The 1247-nt window shown below is 35.4% G+C and overlaps 1 protein-coding gene across 1 annotated transcript in view; it reads right to left on the bottom strand.

Annotated features, from left to right (window-relative positions):
- The window catches only part of LOC101851619 (cytochrome P450 3A43), a gene marked incomplete at its 5' end in the record, with an annotated part of 14794 nt that extends 14506 nt beyond the window's left edge, over nt 1–288 (bottom strand). Inside the window, 1 exon segment of the mRNA XM_013085266.1 lies at nt 192–288. Coding sequence (XP_012940720.1) covers nt 192–288 — 97 coding nt within the window.
- Nucleotides 289–1247: the final 959 nt, after the last annotated feature.

The following is a 1247-nucleotide window of genomic DNA, read 5'->3' as shown; positions in this document are numbered from 1 at the left end:
GATGATGATGATGATGATGATGATGATGATGATGATGATGATGATGATGATGAACTAGTTTAACCTGCTCTTCATACAATCGTAAACTTTGCTAAATACTCTACGAATCAAGATATCCAACCAATAATTGAAACGTTTAAATTAAATTATTCAATTGGAAGACAAACTTATTTTTCCTTCAGATAACTCACAGTTTTCCGAAATTCCAGAAGATTGCCAAAAAGAAAGTTTGGTTCTGGGCCCGGCACGCCCATCTCTTTGAAAATCTGCATACATTGTCGTCTTTGCCTGGGGAATCAGATTAGACTGATTAATGATTTCACTTTTATAATAGGAAAAAGATCGTCTATACCAAAATATACTATTTGCTTCCGAAGATAGAAACACAGCAATTCTGTGACTCAATTGTCTTGAGTATCTAATATGTAAGCAAATATCTTTTTTTGTTAAAGAAATAAGGCTGGAAAAGGCGCAGTCTATTTTATTTACGAAGATAAGAGACCACTTTTGTATTTGTATGTAATATCTATGAAGTCATTTGGTTAGAAACACTCTCGGGTAATTTAGCGAAAGAAAGCAGGCGAAAACACTGGTGAAAAGTAATTGCACATCTGAGAAAACAGGAAACGGATATCTTACTCGTGCGACTCTTCTAAAGCGCTTAAGGTTACAATAATGAATACAAAGATGCGGTTGCTACGATCATTATAAAAATGGGGGGAAGAAGAATTTCATATAATTTAGGAAGATTTGAAAAAGTGCCCGGGCGCAGAAGTTAGCTCCAACCCGTGCCAAGAAAGGATATCAAGACTGGCAGCCAGCCCATCTCACTTCTTGGTTCCTCTCCTTTACTCCATGTCCAGATCTATTTGAACGTATGCATTAAACAAAAAAAAACAGCACCCCCCCCCCTACGAAAAACAACAACAAAAAACACAAAACTGTCACAACTGTCAGTAAAATTTCGAAATACGGTGCAACATGTACATTTTAGATAAACGGTAAACCCTATTCTTGGAGCCACCACTCAGTAAGCACTATAAATAATCGATAAACAGAACATCGTTCTTCATGCTTTATGCATTGTTTTTGTAAGCACCGTACATAACATGGGATTTAGGTAGAAGTAGGCCTATTACTACAACTATTACTACAACTATTACTACAACTATTACAACAACTATTACTACAACTATTACTACAACTATTACTACAACTATTACTACAACTATTACTACAACTATTAC

This window comes from Aplysia californica, unplaced genomic scaffold (assembly GCF_000002075.1).
Source record: "Aplysia californica isolate F4 #8 unplaced genomic scaffold, AplCal3.0 scaffold00015, whole genome shotgun sequence".
NCBI classification, from domain to species: Eukaryota; Metazoa; Mollusca; class Gastropoda; order Aplysiida; family Aplysiidae; genus Aplysia; species Aplysia californica.
The sequence above is the reverse complement of the archived record's forward strand: the minus strand, read 5'-3'. Positions and strand labels throughout refer to the sequence as shown.